General features: G+C 44.4%; 1 protein-coding gene across 2 annotated transcripts; it reads right to left on the bottom strand.

Annotated features, from left to right (window-relative positions):
- Nucleotides 1-892: 892 nt before the first annotated feature.
- Nucleotides 893-18,840, bottom strand: LOC141055811 (uncharacterized). Of its 2 annotated transcripts, none has more exons than XM_073552524.1 (7): nt 18,614-18,840; nt 11,776-11,926; nt 11,470-11,646; nt 11,263-11,386; nt 11,082-11,179; nt 10,793-10,883; nt 893-5,268 (listed from the first exon to the last, which is right to left on the bottom strand). In XM_073552524.1, exons 2-7 carry the CDS (start codon nt 11,851-11,853, stop codon nt 4,175-4,177), a joined length of 1,662 nt encoding a protein of 553 aa, XP_073408625.1. In that variant the 5' UTR covers nt 11,854-11,926; nt 18,614-18,840; the 3' UTR covers nt 893-4,174. The 2 variants fall into 2 exon arrangements, with proteins under 2 accessions (XP_073408625.1, XP_073408626.1); XM_073552525.1 differs by lacking the exon at nt 18,614-18,840 and adding an exon at nt 18,476-18,531.
- Between the last annotated feature and the right edge of the window lie 350 nt (nt 18,841-19,190).

The raw sequence follows: 19,190 nt of genomic DNA, 5'->3' as shown, positions 1-19,190 counted from the left end.
TTGAGGTTCCAGCTCCTTAGTCAGAGATTATCTTGCCTTAGTAATCTCAGTTGCTTTCCTGCAGTCGGTTTGTGAGTTTTCCTCCCCAGCAACTTTTCTTTTCTTCCATGTTTGGGATCTGGGAGGTTTTCACTTAGTCCATTTATTTTTTTGGTTCTCTGTATTTTCCTCTGTCCATCCTGTGTGAACGTGTTTAGTTTCTTACCCTGGGTCCTGGTGTCTCCATGCACACTCTCCTTTTCCTTTGCAGGATTTGTTTGCTGCCTCCCCTCTGGTTCCTCAGAAAGTACAAGAAACCCATCGATGGCCTTTTAGGGAGCCAGGACCAAGGTGTTTTTCATTGTGCGGCTAGCAATTTTTCTATTCTGTACAGGAACCAGTTGGGTATTTGTGCGTTATCTTTCTATAATATGAAACGATTGGGAAGTAGATGTCTCTTCTGTGCTGCTGCTAATGAATCCACAATGGTTTCCAACAGATAAAAATGTATTCATAAAACAGGTTTCCAGGGTCAACGCGTTTCAAGGTTGCGCAGTACCTCTTCAACAGGACAAAAAAAAACTTTCTATATTAGTCCTTTCCTTCCTCAGTTGCTTTGTGTGAGGGTCCTTGAAGGTGTGAAAATGACCTCTGGAAAATATATAGTATCTGACTCACCACTTTCCTTTATGGTACAAAAAGAAACATGCCATTCCTATTCTGACAAAGAAAAGTCTTGAAAAACTCATAAGTTCAATGGATGCAAGAACTGTGAAGCCGTTATCAAAGAAGGGTCTTGTTAACGTGTAATGTGGCCTATTAAGATAGTTTTGATTTCAATAAACGTGACCTCTTAAGCCTGCAAGGTTTTTGAGTATTTTTTACTTTAGAAAAACATATTGCAATTGGGAAGTTTGTCTAATAAAATTTTATTAATACATTAACAGTTGATGATTTGAACATTATACTGACCATTTAGGAAAATCAAGAGAAAAATAGCATTTGCATAATAATTCGGAATGCAATGTATCACAGATCGCTCAGTGCGCATTGATCACACATGCAAGCTGAAGCAGGCTACTGAAGGGAAACAGTTTTGTCATATAACTAAAAAGATCACCTTAATCAGCGCCAGTGCTGCATTCCACAAATGCTTACATAACCACCTGGCTCCCTCTGTATACCCCCCCCCAAAAAAAAACCATTTTACGTTCTCTCATGCTGTATGGTAATCCGGTCGGTCCGCTCTGATGGGCGTGGTTTCGGGTCTCTCCATCCCTCCCCCATGGCTGCCGTTCGCGGTCTACCTTCATTAACTGATATCACAGCTCACACCTGCACACTATGCTTTGATCTACTGAAGGCGTACGCGCACTTATGTTTTTGGCCCTGCCCGCATCAGGGCAACGAATAGTGTGCAGGCGTGAGCAGTGATTTCTGTGCACAAGAGCAAGATTTCGCCTGGCAAAGCAGATGATACAAGGTGAAATCCACGTCCATTAAAGAAGGAGGATGGCGAGAAGCAGTCGGGAGGTTGGGATGGAGAGGCCAAAAACTACGCCCATTGAACCGGACTGACTGGATCACCATACTATGCGGGAGAACTTAAAAAGGTTTTGGGGGGAATATACAAGTAATGGTGCCATGTTAGTTCATTGAGACAGAGGGGAATAATTAGATTAGGAAACTCCAATAGGGGATATTTAATCTTGAGATGAGAATATAATAAGACTCATAAAAGGAGGTTAGGACAGCAAGAACCCAATAATAAGAACTGGAATATCAGTAGATACCATATTATTGACTGGATCTAATTGAATTAGCTACTAATAACAAGATAGCTGTGAATTTGAAATCTCAGTTGAAGGACCATTTACTCAATAAAAAGCAACATTATTCCATCAATGAACCAATAAAGGTGAGCTTAAAGGGATCTCCAGGCTACTACCTTAGGACTAATAGAAACCTATTGCGACCGATACAAACGTTGTGATTTTAACAAGCACACAAGTATATTAATTTAATGGCTAAATTTAGTTAGGGTTTATTTACCATTGGCAACGTACCAAAATGACCCAAAAACTAGAATATATCCTGGATATTAAATTCACAGGGTGTTATCCTTCAGATCGGGTCCTATAGCCATACAGTGCCGCATGGAAAACATGGTACAAAAAGCTGGCTGTGTACATTGTACAGAACAATGCACTGTATAATATTTGACTGCTTTCACAATCTATAGGCCAGACTGGCAGACTGAATGGCTAACAAATTTCCAAAACGCAATACTTTGAGGAGGTGCGTTTATTAACAGGCAGCACATACGGAGATTCAAAAGTGGATTGGTCCCTAAAAAAATCATTTTTCAATTTTCTTGAAAACTATGAAAAAAGTTGCTGCTAAATTATAGCATTTTCTGACTTCATGAAAAAAAGAAAAAGGACACACTTGAAAGGTAATGCAGACATAAAAGTAGTTGTAAGGTATATGGTATTTATTAACTATTTTGTGTTATACGACGACCTGTGGAGGTCCACAGATATTGAAAGTTTGATTTTTTCAAATGTCAAATTCTTTTTTTTTTTTTTACATGCACACAAATCATATTCACCTAAATGTAACACTAACAAAGTACAATTTGCCATGAAATATAATTTCACAGTTGACATATGTAGAAACATTCCAGAGTAATTATCACATAAAATGACATATGGCAGGTTTGTAAAAAGGGCTGTCTCCACAAGATGAGAACTGACTATGTTTGGTAGTGATTAGATAATAGGATTTCCTGATTGTCCTTCAACAGCACACAAAAGGGTTAACATACAGTGCTTCATCTGTCTGGATAGAAGGGATCTATTTCATTAGCCGTAAACAATTAACCCAATTACAACTCATTCACACATGACTACCCTGGTGCCATAATAACAATGTGTCCAGAAGACGTCCCCACCATTTTACAATTTCTTCAGGTTGGACACCAAAAACTCCTAAATCTTGAGAATTCACCCAACGGCCAGCAACGCTCGTCTAAAACAAATCTCGTTGTGTCCATATTCTTCAGAGCAGTAAAGAAGCCGAGACCTGCAAATTATACTCCAGCCACTTCCTTTGATTGGTCCAAAGTCTTGAAATATATTTCTTGCTTACCATTTGAGCCACTTCAGGATGCAGATTTTAAGCTCTTTTCATACAAAACCTTTTTCTAGTTAACGGTCACTTCAGCAATCTCCTGCAAAGAAGCCTACCTAAATTTCTTGCCTGTGTGGAACTGTGGACAATGCCTGGCTTCCTACCAAAGGTATCCTCTATGTTCAAACTAAACCAGGAAATTTGCTTGCCAGTTATTCCTTCAGACCAACTTTCTAATCCTGAAAGCAATTTACACCTACTGGACGTTAAAAGATCCTTTCGCAAATATCTGAATAAAAGTGTCTTTTTTGAAAATTTTCAGAAGTGATTTTTCTGCTGTTTCAAAAGTCAAACAAAGGTAGCAAAGCCAGTAAAGCAGCTCTCTCTTTCTCTCTCGATGGCTGAAACAAATAATAGAAAACTGTTTGCTAGAAGGCCTAGACTCCCCCATGAATGTTCGTGCACATTCAACAAAATCTATGGCTACATTTTGGGCTAAAAAAATGTTGTGTTCCCATTTAACAAATTTTGTTCAACAACCACATGGTCTTCTTCATTTACCTTCGTGAAACATGGCAGGCTCAAAAACGCATCTTCAGAGGATTCAGTATTTACCAAAATACTGCTAGTATGAACTGCTAAACGTCAATTTCTAAATCCATATTGCTTTCCAAGTCCTTTCTATATACTTGCCAAAGGACGATCAGGAAATGCAAAATTTACCTGAAATTTTCATTTCCTGGAGTTCGTATTAACCCATCCAAATACATTTTTTTCACAGCGGCATATTTTACACCTTTCTTTTGTCCTTGTAGGGTATTTATGGATACGTAAAAGGTAGTTGTAATTAGGTTGTTTTCTGCTAATAAATATGTCTCTTCTATTTGGGTAGATGAAGTATCTTAAACCTTTTGTGTGCTGCCTACGTAACCCAGGACATGAAAAATTTTAGAGGTAAAATTTTCCAAGTATCGCTATAAAGTTTCCCACTTTCTAAACATTAAAATGGCTTTACTCTGATGTCTAACAAGATTTGTTTTAACATTTCACATTTTAATCATATTTATAGCTTGGCTCTTGTGTGAGTATGTTGATGTTTAGCAAGATTTGATTTCTGATTAAAACATTTTCCACATTCTGAACACGAATACGGCTTCTCCCCTGTGTGAATTCTCTGATGTCTAAAAAGAACTGATTTGTCGCTAAAGTATTTCCCACATTCTTCACAAGGAAAAGGCTTCTGCCCTGTGTGACTTTTCCTATGTTTAATAAGAGCTGCTTTCTGGTAAAAACTTTTCCCACATTCTAAGCATGACAACATACTTTCTTCTGTATGTTTTCTCAGATGTTTAACAAGATTTGATTTATCAGTATAACATTTCCCACATTCTGTACATGTAAAGGACTTTAATCTTGTGTGAGTATTGTGATGTGTAATAAGATTTGATTTCCTGTTAAAACATTTTCCACATTCTGAGCACGAGAACACATTTTCTTCTCTGTGAGTTCTCAGATGTCTAACAAGATTTGATTTATCAGCATAACATTTTCCACATTCTGAACATGAATGTGGCTTTGTTCTTGTGTGAGTATTGTGATGTGTAATAAGATTTGATTTTCTGTTAAAACATTTTCCACATTCTGAACATGAATATGGCTTTACAGAAGAGTGAATTCTTTGATGTCTAAGAAGACATGATTTCTGGTTAAAACATTTCGTACATTCTGAACATGAATATGGCTTCTCCCCTGTGTGAATTCTCTGATGCCTAAAGAGATCTGATTTCTGGTTAAAATATTTTCCACATTCTTCACAATAAAATGGCTTTTCCCCTGTGTGAGATTTCATATGAATCATAAGATTTGATATCTGGTGAAAACATTTTCCACATTTTGAACATAAAAATGTATTTTTCCCAGTGTGACCTGTTGGTTTTCTGACACTTTTTTTGTGATATTTATTTTTCTTAACAGTTTGTGATGAATCAGAAGATTGGATGTGTTCAAAAGGATCAGACGATAGATCTTGGCTGCCAAGGCATGGAAGTATATCTGGAAAAATCGCAGGCTCTTCATATGCATCTTGTGTGCTACCACAATCATGTGATTTACAATTTAGGGATATCTGATGTCCCTCTGAGCTCTTGGTACAGTTACCTGCCAAGAACAGAACAGATTTAATTATTTTTAAATTATATTACTAGAAAATTATTAAAAGATATCTAAAAACGGCTGTTTTTCAACACGACTATGTCAAGCCCATGTTGTTCGTGCTACTGTGAGCAGTCTGTGTGGCCTAAATGTGCCACCATGGCCTGTAGTGTCTCCAGAGTTGTCTCCCATCGACCACATCTGGGATGTCATTGGTTGGCAGCGGGAAAGGGAGCTGCCAGCAGCAGATCTTGTTGATTTGCCCAAGTGCGTTCAGCGCAGCAGAACATTACTCAGATGACCATTAATAAACTCAGTGATAGCAACTGAGAATGTAAGTGATGGGATTTCTGCAAATGGCGCTCGTATTCCATACTGAATAAATCAAGATATTTTGAAAATATTGTTTCCATTTTTTTTCACAGTCATTTTACATGAGTCTAATAATAAAAGCTATAGAATAAAGTGGCGTTGGTATGTGTGGGTTAATAACTGCTGCGAATCCAGATATCAACCACAAGGTAAATCAAGAAAAATGGAAAAGATTATAAAGGACTCACGCTGAAAAAACCAAGGATAGGAAGAAAAAAAAATACTTATAGTACTCAACAAAGGGTAAGCAAGAAACGTAAATAAAGTCTAGCATCTGTGACAATTATTGCAATTAGCCCGGTAGTAAGAATACGAGCTGGAACAAATGCTGGAAAATGAAATAATGGTTAATAAAAGCAATAGATGGTCCACGAATGCTGGCAGGTATTGCAACTTGACCGGTAGTCATTGGAGGCTGTAAAAGAATGTAATTAAGTAGATAAATGCAATAAATCGTTAGCTAGGACAATTAGGTCCAACCAGAGAAAAATATATATATAAGCAAGTGGAATTCACCTAGGAGCTGCAAAGTAAGGCAGCAATAGTAAGGGTTTAATGTATTGTGGTGTGACTGGTGGTCGCGTGGTTAATGGGAGGTATATGTCAAAGGGATGCTCCCGGCGATGCAACCCGGAGTATTTTGTCTTTAGTGCACATGAGCACTAATATGTAGTTTAGTGCACCTGGGTCCGGGTTGCGGGTACCTATGAGAGATGGGAGGGTCTGGCTACCATATTACCTCACCTCTGGGTGAGGGTGCTAACTGTACCCCTTTTTCCCCTGTGTGTGGGGTTGTGAGTTTCAGGACCTGCAGTGAGGTCATGTTCATGTGACCAGTCCATGATCCATACCTCACCTGTGGGTGTGGTTACAAGTGTGTGGGAGTCTGTGAGAGTGGACAGACCTCCCTGTGTCCAAGCGGGACACTACAGAGCGGTATGTGAGATACCCCCTAAAGTGGACGGACTGAAACCGTGAGTGAAACTGACCGGGGTCAGTGAGAAATATTTGTGGGATACCTCTGAGGATAAGAAGCATGCGGGAACCTGTGTGGCTGACACCAACAGGTAACGGACAGGAATCCGTGTTGTGCTGACCGGGGTCAGAAAGAACTGTGTTTAGGCTATAGAGCGTGCGTGCTGGACATGGCACAGCCCGTGGCCCACATGTCTGAGAGCGAAGCTCTGAAATGAACATTGAGGATTCATCTGTCTGATGTAAGACTGCTTGCCTTTGTTCACGCTTTCATGGTTTATGCATAAAATAAACCACATAGACCTGTGTGCATGTTATATCGCTGCCAAGCGAGTACACCCCAACCCGTTAGTGATTGCTACGTCACAATTGGTGGAGACTGCTAGGTGCAGTTTTGTAGCCTTGTTGCTAGGGGCAACGGACGAGGTCTACAAACTTGGTTGCTAGGGGCAACTGTCCACTAAGCACGCGTGGAAGTGATTGCTGTGGCACGGTGGGGTCACAAAGAACTTTTTTTTTTTCTCCAAGTCAGCTTGCTGTGGGTCGGCTAGGCCACAAAGGTGACAAGGATCTGTCTGTAACTCAGCGGGGTTGCGAAGCTTGCTGTGGATCGGGTGGGTCCACGAAGTCTGCGGTGCGGAGCCGTGCAGGGACTTGCAGCAGCGGGAGCTGCAGTTGCAAGTTGCAGCAAGAGGTTCTGCAGCAGCAGGAGCTGCAGTGGCAGCAGCAGCGGCTTGTGAGTGGCAGCCGGAGGTGCTGGCGGTTAGTGGCTACATCAGGAGCTGGTGAGGTGCCATAAGGACATCAGAGGTCCAGAGCGGGCAACCTCTTAAAGGGCCAGTACCAGCCCCAAAGAGAAATAAGGGTCCGTGCGAACTGAGGGGCCTGTAGAGGGACATGGGGAATCCACGGCGTGCACCTAAAAAAGGGCTGGAGTCCCGAAATGGGACGGTGACCCAATCTGAGGTGGTGGCCCAAAAAGGGGTGGAGTCCCAGAGGGAGGCGGAGTCCCAAAAGGGGATAGTGGCCCAAAAAGCGACGGGGCTTTCAAAAGGGGCAGCACCGGTTACCTCAGTGGACATGTCTGGGGAACAGCGGTGTTTGTGTCTGACTTATTCAGAGTTCGGCATAGACTTTCCGTACGACGACAGGCCGCACCGTGATGTTATACCGTGAAGGAGTCTCTGGACGGCTGGACTCAAAGAGTCAAGTGACTCTGGTGGGAACTCCTCTCAGTTTCTATCTGACCGAGAAAAAAGTCAAAATAGATTTCTGACAGTGAAACATGAGGCGACAAAGTCTGATAGCACATTGTTCACAGACAGGGATATGGTGACAGTGACAGACTATGTCTCAGGAGCTGGCGCTCGAAACCTATTGGGAAGGCCCTCTTGACGGGTAGGGCAAGGTGATATTGGTGCCCTGTCTCGAGGCCCTCGGTTTAGGACAAGTGTTCAACTCCACAGGTTTGAACAGAGGGGGGGAATATGTGGTGTGACTGGTGGTCGCGTGGTTAATAGGAGGTATATGTCACAGGGAAGGATGCTCCCTGGGATGCAACCCAGAGTATTTTGTCTTTAGTGCACACGAGCACTAATATGTTGTATAGTGCACCTGGGTCCGGGTTGCGGGTACCTATGAGAGATGGGAGGGTCTGGCTACCCTTATTACCTCACCTCTGGGTAAGGGTGCTAACTGTACCCCTTTTTCCCTGTGTGTGTGGTTGTGAGTTTCAGGACCTGCAGTGAGGTCATGACCATGTGACCAGCCCATGATCCATACCTCACCTGTGGGTGTGGTTACAAGTAATGTAATGGAGGTGTGTTTAGCATTGGGCAGTGAGTGTGTGGGAGTCAGAGAGTGGACAGACCTCCCTGTGTCCACTCTCCATAAAAGGTCAAGCTTCATTGCATCCATGGGGTCACTGTGGACTATACAGTGGACAAAGTGATCATGGATATGTCCAAAATTGTTGAGTGCCAAGATGGCGGTATAACACCGAACTTATTGTACTGCTTTGAGAGGGACCAGGACTTTGTGTTGTTTGAAGATGCTTGGGAAGTTGATGAAGTGTGGGGTGGCTCAAAGGAGGAGGTGGCACCACCTAAGGTCGATAGTCCAGAGTTCTGGCTGACCGGGAGAAAGTGTGGGTCTGACCAACTCAGTGACTTAGCTGGTGTGACCAAACGTGTGACCGTGGGAAACGGGGTACCTCCAGAAAAGGGGTCCGACACTTGTTTGAGTGGGGACTTGCTGTTACAGTATGACAGAGTGAGTGGGGGTGACTCCAATTCACACTGTGACTCGAACGCAAGGGAAAGAGTGTGTAGTAAGGAGGTCACTTAATCTCTGACAAACCCCAGCACAGAGGGATTGGGTGATGGGCTGGAATTAAAACAGACCTGTAGTACACCTGCAGAGACCATAGAGGCGGATGCAGGAACAGGTGGAGCTCTGAAGAGGCAGAGTATGGGTGGGCAAGAGAGCCTATCTGCAAATCTGATTAAAGAACTGATGGTGCGACACGTGCTGGCCAAAAGAGAGCAGGACCATGAGATAGAGCTGTTTAAAGAGACTGTAAAAGAGCATATTGAACGAGAAAGGGTCCTAAGACAAGCAGCTGAACACAGAGTGGATGAGCTAGAGAAGGAAGTCTGTGAGCTCAGAGGTCACCTGTCAGAGTGTCAAACTATGAACAAGGCCATAGTGAAAGATATGGAGGCCCAAGAGAAGCATCAGCAGGAGCTTCTCCAGAGAGAGGATGAGCGTCGCTGCCTGGCAGAGGAGCGAGATAAAGTTCTCAGAGAGCTCAAGATAGAGAAGGAGACTAATGCCCAGCTCCAGAGATCCACGGATGACCGGGAATTCGAACTGTTGCGCTTTCCCAATCTGATCGCAATGAAGGAGAGTGAGCTGGAGAGGCTGGCCAAAGAAGGGGCCTCCACCGAGGAAGAAATCCAGCAGGGGAAGTGCCACGCCGATGGCCATACAAGGGATGCTTATGTCTTGGAAAACTACGCTGACGCTCAGGACGAGGAAGTCAAACAGTATGTTCAAGAAGGTGAGACTTCAGTTTTCAAGTGCATAATAGAGGTACCCGAAGACATGCGAGAAGCATGTGCCAGTAAGGATGTGTATGAGGCCTTTAGAAAGGCAATAGAAGCATGTAGTCTGAACTGGGCACCAGAGACGATACAGTTGGTCATACTGTCAACTAGGGAAGTCACAGTGAAGCGGGTGGCTGTCCTGAGGGATATGCATCTAAAATGTCTCTGCATGAAGCAGATGATCCTGTTGAGGAAAGTTCAAAGTCAGCGGGGCATTGCAGAAGACATCATTCAAGTGCCAGAGGTCTGGTGAGGAAAGTCATTAGAAGACTTCGGAAAGTGATGCAGGAGATAGTGAATAAGTCCGGTGTGATGTGAGTGAGGATTCCGGCTGATGACGAAGCCCAGGACGTGGGTGAAGATGGCATGGTTCCATTCCTCATTGTGGGATCCATGGAGAGCCGTAGGAACATCCAGATGCTCCTGGAGTATCGCGTGGCGTACCTAAAGGAAGTAGAGCACCTAAGACTTGAGAGGGAGCAAATCAACAGAGAGCTGCAGGAAATGGGAAGAAGATGGCCGCCACCTTCAACTCACGGTATAGAAAGGCGAAGAGGTTCGCTTAAGACTGGAAGTCATCAAGCTGTGGCTGATAGAGGACATAGGGGCAGAGGGAAGGACTGCTCTCCAGGCAATATAGACCATGGGAGAAATGGCCAGCAGAGAGATAAGAGAAGGTGGCCTGATGGAAGAGGTAGAAGCAGTGATGCCTCAGTTAGCTCAGGGCTGAGTGACCTAAGCGGGAGACCCTGTAGAAGACGAAATGACAAAGAGTCAGATCAGACAGGACATATGGGTGCAAAGAATTTATGTCTACATACTGACCGATGGGGGTGGGGAAGAAAATCCTGATTGGTGTGAGAGGAGGGAGAAAGGGAAAACTCAGGTATAAAAACCATTCATTCTGGTGGTATTCTCCTCTTCATGTAAAGAGCTGAAAAGCCCCTACCCTCCTGTCCAAATAATTTTGTGTTATCTTTTTATTTACTGGTTAAGAATTAGTCAAGACATAGCACACAAGTATATGCGCATAAGAAAAATCTGTGGCTTATCTGCATTTACTGGTTACTAATCACCTGGGCGGTAATCTGTAGAAATCTCCTCTTTACACGGCTCATCACCTCTCACATATGTCTCTATAGTATTAATGTGGGTCAGATCTTCATCCTGAAACAAACATTGTAAAAGTCACAGACAGATGGAGAAGTCACATCTATGATCAGCTCTAATCCTGCCATCTCCACCGTTCTCATTACACAAGTATGAAACATATAATACTGGTGGATAAAACAAGACTGAGCACAAGACCTTCACAGCCGTCTACACATCATAGAAGAGGTCTCATGACACCTTCTCTCCATCTACCTGATGATCCTGAAGAACAATAGGATCTTCTTGTTTACAGTCCAGTGAAAGAAGAGGACGGGGACATCTCTCTGGTGTTGTCATCTTACTGGATAGAACTGGAGGAAACACATACAGGGCCTGAATTCATTCTTTACATACAGATAATTATAGACCGTGTGTATTTAGTCCTGTCTATTACCTGGTGATGTGAGGGGCTGGGGAACCTCCATCATGACGTCCTTGTACAGATCTTTATGTCCTTCTAAATACTCCCACTCCTCCATGGAGAAATAGACAGCGACATCCTGACATCTTACAGAAACCTAACACATACAATGATAGGGTCATCCTCCCAATCTCTTCATACGATTACTGTATAATGTCCCAGCATTCCTAGCAGTGTCACCTCTCCAGTCAGCAGCTCAATCATCTTATAGATGAGTTCTAGGATCTTCTGGGCATTGACGTCCTCATGTATCAGGGGGTGAGGTGGAGGCACAGTGATTGGGCTCAGGGGTCTTCCCCATTCCTTAGACACAGGGTCCTGACAGCGCTCACTAGAGGTCTTCATTACTGTGTAATCCTGGTTATGGAGAGACACATTAATAAATCTCACTACAGACATTTCCAGGGTCCTCACCTCTCCAGTTCTGTCCATCTGTTATGCCCATAGATAAGAATGATGTAATGTGAAGTCATCAGAATCTCTCACCTCTCCAGTAAGCCGGAAAAGGAGCTCTAGAGTGAGGTGTAATATCCTCTCCGCCATTTTGTCCCGGTCCCTATCCATCCTTGGATGGGTCAATCAGGAAAATTCCCTTATATAGAAGATCTCCACTGACAGGATCCTATATTGTAAAAACCTGAATAGGAAGACAATGGCCAATGTAACATCATAAAGAATCCTATGAATAAGTATTGTCACGCTATGATGCTAGTCACAATTCACACACTAGATGTGAGGCACAGTGATCAAGAGGTCCAAGGTCAAAATCCAGGTGAGAAAGGGTAAGTCAAAAACAGATAAACAGATAGTCAGGGACAAAGTCCGGGGTTTGGTAACTAACGTCAAAATACGTCAAAGGCAAAAGGGGTTATACAAATGGGTAGTCAGAAAGCAAATCCAAGGTCTGGTAGCAAAAGATCAGTATATCAAAATACAGAGCACACTACTGAGCTGAAGCTATAATTGGCAATGATCCGACATTGCCAGCCAGTTATGTAGCCTGGCAATTATCTGGAAAGTAAAACACCTGGAGGATACACAAACACAATACTGACAGCCCAACATGCCCATGCTAGGGCAGCTGAGCTGTAACTCACAGCGTCCCAAAGAAACACCAAGAGTAGCAGAATCGTGCCACAAGCCTTATATAACAATATTCACATCACCAACATACTAGTGTCAATGCTATAGCCAATATTGTAGAGCTGGAGATTAGAGTTCATTAGAATGGGACAGGTTTACAACACTTTCTGACTGTCCATATGTCCCAGCAGGTATCAGAAGAGTTGACATCACCTGCCTCTTTTCACCTCCTTGCTTGTGTATATATAAAGTGACAGTGCTACAAATTCATTCAAAGATATAACCTCACGTTGGGGCAGCTTGAGCGACACCACAGATTGAGATGTGATTAAGAGCCCTCTAATGCGAGATTCATGCTACCGCAATCAATGGCATTATGTTTGTTACTGGTGTACAATTTTACCTACTATTCATTGATGCGGTCCCGTGAACCTCTCACGGTGATCTGCTGTGAAGACACTGAGCTTGAACAGTGGTGACCTCAACACTGACTTTTTTCCATAGTCCTGAGGTCACTGCAGTTAAGCCTGGCTGGGAACCTTGATGATATCACTGCTGGTCAATGATGCTGTGCTCGCAGCAACTCATTCACCAGTGGTTCACAGCCTGGATGGTCGCATCTTGGCACCATCCAGGTTCAAACCTAATTCTCCCTCAGACATGGATTACGGATTGGGACAGAACGACCGACAGATATGGTATATTGTTGTTTTTTTATTTTAGTGTAATTACAGGAGATCGAGGGCTTCAGTGGAATTAGGCGAAGTCATAAGTAAGGATTCATTGAGATTGTTAAAGGAGTCTGTCATTTTTTTCAACTAAAAGGACTTTATTCTGGGTGTCCGTGTTTTCTTAAAATGTGACTATCGGGTTAGTAATGGGGGCGTCTTATTGACGATTCTCCATTATTAACCTCGGGGCTTGATGTCGTGACCTGACAATACAAAGGTGACATCAACTCCTCCCAAGTATCACCCCACTTGCCACCACTACAGGTAAGTGGGAAGAATCGGGCAAAGCGCCAGAATTGGCGCATCTAATAGATGTGCCTTTTCTGGGCAGCTGTGGACTGCTATTTTTAGGCTGGGGGGCCTATATCAATGGCCCCTTTACCAGCCTGAGAATACCAGCCCCCAGGTGTGAGCTTTAGCAAGGCTGGTTGTCAAAAATAGGGGGACCCCACGCTGTTTTTTTAAAAAATTATTTAAATAATTTAAAAAAACAGCATGGGGACCCCTCTATTTTTGATAACCAACCTTGCTGAAGCTGAGAGTTGCAGGCCTCAGCTGTGAGTTTTACCTGGCTTGTTAGCAAAAATAGGGGAAACCCACGTCAGATTTTCTTTCATTTATTTACTTCTAGTGCAGGCGGCGGGTGAGGAATACCCCCATCATCCACTCCTGCTGACACTGTTCTTAGCGGCAGCAGGTGTAGGTTGATGGGAGTAATAGTCCCAAAAAACCCCACATGCTGTCATCGTTCTGACTTTAATATAATGCTCATCATGCTTCCCTGCTCGCGTTGATCACCGGCAGAGCAGGAGAAAATGATGAAAGCCATCTTCAGCACCCGCCGCCGGGGAACAGCGCTTACTGTAGCGCTTCTTCCCCTGTGCCAATGTGTATTCTCCGTGTGCGAGACATTTTGCTGCCCGTGCTGAAAGTAAAAAACGGACATGTCAGCGTGCTTTGCCCAAGGACACACAGTCCGTGGAAACAAACTGACGTGCACAGATCCATTCATTTGAACGGGTCTATGTGTGTCAGTGTTGAGCATTCCGATACCGCAAGTATCGGGTATCGGCCGATACTTGCTGTATCGGAATTCCGATACCGACTTCCGATATTTTTTCAATATCGGAAGTCGGCATCGGAATCGGAAGTTCAAAGTTGATTGACAGCCTGACGTCATCATGATGCGCGGTGTGTGCGCGCATCATGATGCGCCGTCATTTCGGGCCTTCCGGGGGTCTCTGCCGGCCTGCCGGGGGGCTGTGCCGGCCTGCCGGGGGGCTGTGTGGACTGTGGAATTTCCCACACAGCAATGGCATAAAGTGAGACTAGGGACTTTTTTTTTTTTTTAAGTGGCGGAGGAATACAGTGCGGAAGGATACCTACCTTCCGTCATTGGATTCCTGCAGCCCGTAGAGAACGGCAGCAACAGCTGATGCTGCAGTTCTCTACCCAAGATCGTCGTGGGACACACTCGTGGACTGCTTCGGATCGTGGGTGAGTATTTTTGTGGTTTGTTATGTTAATATTTATTCCGTAAAAGACAATGGCTTCGGGGAACAATGTGACAAGTATTGGTAAATATGTTACTCTATGTTATATGTACTGTATGTCTATGTATGTATTGTATGAATGTATTGTATGTAGTATGTATGTAGTATATATGTGGTATGTATGTAGCATGTAGTATGTATGTAGTATGTATGTAGCATGTATGTAGCATGTAGTATGTATGTAGCATGCATGTAGTATATATGTAGTATGTATGTAGCATGTAGTATGTATGTAGCATGCATGTAGTATATATGTAGTATGTATGTAGCATGTAGTATGTATGTAGCATGCATGTAGTATATATGTAGTATGTATGTAGCATGTATGTAGCATGCATGTAGTATGTATGTAGTATGTATGTAGCATGCATGTAGTATATATGTAGTATGTATGTAGCATGTAGTATGTATGTAGTATGTATGTAGTATGTATGTAGCATGTAGTATGTATGTAGCATGCATGTAGTATATATGTAGTATGTATGTAGCATGTAGTATGTATGTAGCATATATGTAGTATGTATGTAGTATGTATGTAGCATATATGTAGTATGCATGTTGCATGCATGTAGTATATATGTATGTATGTTGCATGTAGTATGTATGTAGTATGTATGTTGCATGTAGTATATATGTAGTATGGATGTAGCATGTATGTAGTATGTAGTATGAATGTAGCATGTATGTAGTATGCATGTTGTATGTATGTAGCATGTAATTTTTTTTTTTTTACATTCAACACATTAGCCGGATGATGGGACTACTACTGTCCCATCATTGGCTAATGTGTCAATCACTGTCATGGTAGCAGGCATCGCCCGATGGGACTTGTAGTCCCATCGGACGATGCCTGCACAGACCCCCGAAGCCTGCACAGCCCCCCGGCAGGCCGGCACATCCCCCCGGAGCCTGCACAGCCCCCCGGCAGGCCGGCACAGCCCCCTGGCAGGCCGGCACAGCCCACCGGAGCCTGCACAGCCCCCCCGGCAGGCCGGCACAGCCCCCTGGCAGGCCGGCACAGCCCACCGGAGCCTGCACAGCCCCCCCGGCAGGCCGGCACAGCCCCCCCGGCAGGCCGGCACAGACCACCGGAGCCTGCACAGACCCCCTGGCAGGCCGGCACAGCCAAGGCCCGTACAGACCCCAGAGAGGCTGTACAAGGGAAAAACAGGATTTTTCTTATTCCGATACCGGAAGTCCCATAGACTTGAATGGGACTTCCGGTATCGGAATCGGCGATACCGATACTTTTTTTTAAAGATCGGCCGATCCATTCCGATCCGATACTTTGAAGTATCGGACGGTATCGCTCAACTCTAGTGTCAGTGTCTCCGGTACGTGTGAAACTGTCACCACACGTAACGGAGACACGATGTGTGAAGGAGGCTTTACCAGTTGGCCTCTCAATAGTGATGGCTAGTCAGCATCTTTTTTTGGAGAGCAAGATCATTTGGCTCATCTCACCAAAAAGAGAAGGTTCTCTTGGATTCCAAATGGATCTCTATTTAATGTGTTCTCCCGCAATCTGATGATGTCCAAACTCTGCCCACCTACAGCCATTTCCGGGGGCAGGTGGGTGGGCTTTCATTCTCCTTGGCATCTGAACATGCTGATTTTACACCCAATGAGAGCTAGGCACTGCAAGCGGCTTCAATGGGGTGCGGGCTCCCATTGATCACTGAAGTTAGCTGGCTCTTTCTGCCGGAAGGGTCGGGAACAACCTATCACTACTTACTTGACAGTCACTGCATGTACATAACCTAAAAGGACCCTGTTGTAATTTCAGATCACTGTACTGTGGTTAAGGCCACATCCCCACCATCCCACCTTCAGTATTTGGTCAATATTCTACATCAGCATTTGTAAGCCAATCCAGGAGTAGGTGAAAAATACAGAAGTGGTGACGTGTTTCTATGATACTTTTCCTCTGATTGTTCCACTCATGGTTTTGGCTTATAAATACTGAGGTAAAATACTGACCAAATAATGAAGGTGGGCATGTGGCCTAAGAAAGGTTTAAACAAAGTTCTATGCCGAGTGGTTTAATGGGAACATGTCAACAGTTTTTTTGCTTATAAACTATGCCAATCACTTTTACGATGGGATGTGAACGGGGCGCTGCAACCCCCTTGTATTCTCAGACATGCCCCGGCATACCTCAAAGAAAGTGTTTTGTACAGTCTGGTCCGATGAGTGTCTCCAGATTGTGATCAGCACCGACCCAGTCACTTCAAATGCCTCCTCTTCTATCTGCATGTAAGTGGATGATGTCTCTATATCATCCACACAGTGCTCCAAGTCTAGTGCCTGTGAAGTTGGAATCAGAAACCTACGCAGGCTCACTTCACTGTGCCCCATTGAAAAGCCAGTGATTCCACTGCACAGCAATTTTAGTTTACTATTTAACTGTAAGTAGTGTGTTTTCTTTGTAGACCTCATTCTGCTTTCGGTAAACCGTAGAATGATGTGCTTTACCAAAAAGCTCTATCTTGGTCCCACTTCACCAGAAGGATTTTGGCTTACTCACAAGTATTTTGACATACTTCCGTCTAGTTTTTTTATGACTGTGTCAGGGTGCTCCTGGGTCTTCTGCCACAGGGTTTTATTTCATTCAAATGTTGACGGATAGTTTGCTCAGACACTAATGCACCCTGAGCCTGCAGGACAGCTTGAATTTCTTTGGAACTTGATTTGGGCTACTTATCCACCATCCAGATTATCCTCCGTTGCAACCTTTAATCAATTTTTCTCTGTCATCCACAATTTCAATGGAAATTAGCTACAGCTACATGGGTTGTAAACTTCTTGATTATGTTTCGCACCATGGACAAGGGAACATCAAGATCTCTGGAGATGGACTTGTAGCTTTGAGATTATTGATATTGTTCAACATTATTGGTTCTCAAGTCTTCACAGTTCTCTCCTCTTTCTGTTCTCCATGCTTAGTGTGGCACGCACAGACACACAATGCAAAGATTCAGACAACTTTTTTCCTTTTTATCTGGTTTCAGGTGTGGTTTTCTTACTGCCCACACCTGTTACTTGCCACAAGTGAGTTTGAACAAGCATCACATGCATGAAAAAAAAAAGTTTTTGGAAAGGTGCCAACAATTTTATCTGACCCATTTTAGGTGTTTTGTGTAAAATTATGTCCAATTGGCCTTTTTTTCTGTGTTGCTCCAATACACACAAAGGAAATACACATTTTGTTATACATATGTGTAACTGGAATAATTTTCTGGGAGAAATACTTCATTTTCTGGAACAATTTCAAGGGTGCCAACACACTGGGCCATGACTGTAGGTTATATGGGAAAACAATGGTGTCAGATTCCCTTTAAGCGAAGTGTCCTTGCACGGCTTAGGGCTGCTAGCTTTTCACGGCCATTTTATCCTTACATCATCACGATGCTGAATAGGTTTACGCACAGAAAATAAACATTATTCACAGTGAACACCCAGGACCAGCGTCTCCTCCGCTACAATCACTGGAAATAATAGATTGTCAAACTGAGCACCATAAATCTTAATGGGAGTCCAATGTCACAGCCGTGATCAGAACTCCGATCTCTGTTGGTTAACCTGTTCGGACATTAGGCAGAAGGAGGGCGGCGCACCCATCGACCCACTGGGCAACAACACATCCAAATGGGCTGTCATGGCAGCCAAGGGAGTAACAAGGCTGCGCCACAAGCATTGTAGTAAATAAATGATTAATGAAGCAAAACACATAACAACATACAGACACAGCAACAAGGAGTAAGATAAGGTCTGTCTCCTAACATTATATGTCCCCAACAGGCTTCTATTATACCGTACAGAGGACACGGCAGACAGCTACATCACAGGGACAGGAAGAAGAGCTGGCCCCTGTAGGGTGGCCACACAGATACCGGGGCTGAAGGGGTCAATAACATGGCTGACAAGTCCCAACAATGAGGAATCTCCAGCACCTACCTCCACCCGCAGAGCCGCGCTCCACATATATGGCTGCTCTGTGCGCACAGGACCTGGGATGAGGTCACAGGAGGGGAGGAGTCAGGGGTCACATGATCAGGGGCCTCAGTGTATGCAGGACTCTGCTGTGCTGGTTGTCATGGTGCTGGATGAGGGGAAGTTTCTGTGTGGGGTCAGGAGGGGTTTACAGGGTGTACGGAGCAGAGCCGTGTGTGTACGAGGTGTACGGAGCGGAGCCGTGTGTGTACGAGGTGTACGGAGCGGAGCCGCGTGTGTACGAGGTGTACGGAGAGGAGCCGTGTGTGTACGAGGTGTACGGAGAGGAGCCGTGTGTGTACGAGGTGTACGGAGCGGAGCCGCGTGTGTACGAGGTGTACGGTGTACGAGGTGTACGGAGCAGAGCCGTGCGTGTACGAGGTGTACGGAGCGGAGCCGTGTGTGTACGAGGTGTACGGAGCGGAGCCGCGTGTGTACGAGGTGTACGGAGCGGAGCCGCGTGTGTACGAGGTGTACGGAGCGGAGCCGTGTGTGTACGAGGTGTACGGAGCGGAGCCGTGTGTGTACGAGGTGTACGGAG

Source organism: Dendrobates tinctorius, unplaced genomic scaffold (assembly GCF_039654945.1).
Source record: "Dendrobates tinctorius isolate UK_male_01 unplaced genomic scaffold, ASM3965494v1 ptg000192l, whole genome shotgun sequence".
NCBI classification, from domain to species: domain Eukaryota; kingdom Metazoa; phylum Chordata; class Amphibia; order Anura; family Dendrobatidae; genus Dendrobates; species Dendrobates tinctorius.
The sequence above is the reverse complement of the archived record's forward strand: the minus strand, read 5'-3'. Positions and strand labels throughout refer to the sequence as shown.

Excerpts from the sequence above, each read along its gene's own strand:
- LOC141055811 (XM_073552524.1), bottom strand. The coding sequence starts at position 11,853 with ATGGATAGGGACCGGGACAAAATGGCGGAGAGGATATTACACCTCACT. Across the intron at positions 11,647-11,775 it reads TTTTCCGGCTTACTGGAGAG|GATTACACAGTAATGAAGAC; the intron begins GTGAGAGATTCT and ends CTCCATAACCAG. Across the intron at positions 10,884-11,081 it reads TTGTTCTTCAGGATCATCAG|GATGAAGATCTGACCCACAT; the intron begins GTAGATGGAGAG and ends TGTTTGTTTCAG.